Source organism: Eimeria mitis, genomic scaffold (assembly GCF_000499745.2).
Source record: "Eimeria mitis Houghton genomic scaffold, Emh_scaff1353, whole genome shotgun sequence".
NCBI lineage: Eukaryota > Apicomplexa > Conoidasida > Eucoccidiorida > Eimeriidae > Eimeria > Eimeria mitis.
The window spans coordinates 9,840-11,516 of record NW_013568879.1 but is presented as its reverse complement, the minus strand read 5'-3'; the positions used below and the strand labels follow the sequence as shown (position 1 = coordinate 11,516).

General features: G+C 50.7%; 1 protein-coding gene across 1 annotated transcript; it reads right to left on the bottom strand.

Annotated features, from left to right (window-relative positions):
* Positions 1 to 66: 66 nt before the first annotated feature.
* On the bottom strand, positions 67 to 1,585 carry EMH_0035220 (uncharacterized protein; the record flags this gene model as incomplete). Its single annotated transcript, XM_013494954.1, has 3 exons — positions 67 to 455; positions 1,151 to 1,374; positions 1,581 to 1,585. 3 exons carry the CDS (start codon positions 1,583 to 1,585, stop codon positions 67 to 69), a joined length of 618 nt encoding a protein of 205 aa, XP_013350408.1.
* Between the last annotated feature and the right edge of the window lie 92 nt (positions 1,586 to 1,677).

Sequence of the window (1,677 nt, the reverse complement as noted above, 5' to 3'; positions counted from 1 at the left end):
CTGCTGCTGCTGCTGCTGCTGCTGCTGTTATTGCTGCTCATATTGGCGGCCGACCCTGCTGCGGCCCTAAAGTCTCTGCAGCAGCTGCTGCTGCTGCTGTTGCTGCAGCAGCTGCTGCTGCTGTTGCTGCAGCTGCTGCTGCTGCTGTTGATGCAGCTGCTGTTGATGCAGCTGCTGCTGCTGTTGCTGCAGCTGCTCCTGTGCTTTTGCTACAGCTGTTGCTGTCGCTGCAGTTGTTGCTGCTGCTGTTGCTGCTGCTGTTGCTGCTATTGCTGCTGATCTTATTTGCCGCTGGCGCGGCTCTGAAATTTCTGCAGCAGCAGCAGCTGCTGCTGCTGCTGCTGCTGCTGCAGCTCCTACTCTTGCTGCAGCTGTTGTTGCAGCGTTACTGCTGCTGCTGCTGCTGCTGATGCTGCTGCTGCTGCTGATATTGCTGCTGATGTTGGTGGCCGACCCTGGTGCGGCCCTAAATTATATGCAGCATCTGCTGCTGCTGCTGCAGCTGTTGCTGCTGCAGCAGCAGCAGCTGCTGCTGCTGTTGCAGCAGCTGCTGCTGCTGCTGTTGCTGCTGCTGCTGCTGCTGCTATTGCTACTGATATTCATAGCCACTCATCATGTGGTTTTAAAGTCTCTGCAGCAACTTTTGCTGCTGCTGCTGCTGCTGCTGCTGTTGCTGCAACAGCTGCTGCTGCTGTTGCTGCAGCAGCTGCTGCTGCTGTTGCAGCTTCTGTTCCGGCTGCTGCTGCTGCTGCTGTTGCTGCTGCTATTGCTGCTGCTGTTGCAGCTGCTGTTGCAGCTGCTGCTGCTGCTGCTGTTGATGTCCCTTCTTAATGCGCCCCTAAAACTCGTCGCAGCAGCTGTTGCTGCTGCTGTTTCTGTTGCTGCTGCTGCTGCTGCTGCTGCTGTTGCTGCTGCAGGGGTCTTTTGCTGCTGATCACTTTGCAGCAGCAGCAGCAGCAGCAGCAACAGCACCCGCTGCAGCAGCAGGAGAGGCGCTGCACTTCTCTTTTCTTTTTTTTTGTTTGTTGTCTTTTGTGTATATACAACAAAAAAAAACAAAAGTAAATAAATACATGCATAGTATTCGTCCTGCTGCTGCTGCTGCTGAGGGTGTTGCTGCTGCTGCTGCAGTTGCTGCTAGACGCGCAACTGCGTTTTGCTGCTGCTGCTGCTGCTGCTGCTGCAGGTATCTCAGCTGTTGCTGCTGATGCAACAGCATTACTTGCTGTTGCTGCTCCATTTGCTGCTGCTGCTGCAATTGCTGCTGCTGCTGCTGCTGCTGCTGCAGTTTCTGCTGCTGCGGTTGCTGCTGTTTCTCCCGTTGCTGCTGCTGCTGCAGCATTTGCTCTTTCTGCTGCCGGGTGTATACAAAGCCTGCAAAACCCTAAACCCTAAACCCTAAACCCTAAACCCTAAACCCTAATTTAGGGTTTAAGGAGACATATGATGGTGTTCAGGTATAGATAGGCGTGCTGGGTATGTACAGCTAGCTAGTATAGAGGCCCCCAACAGAATAAATAAACAACCAAAAATAAAAACAAAAATTTCGTTTTTTTTTAATTCTTTATATAAACAAATACCCCATAAACCTGAAAATAACACCGCTCCTTGTTTTGTTGGATATGCAACCTAAAAAAAAAAAAAAAAAAAAAAAAAAAAAAAAAAAAAAAAAAAAAA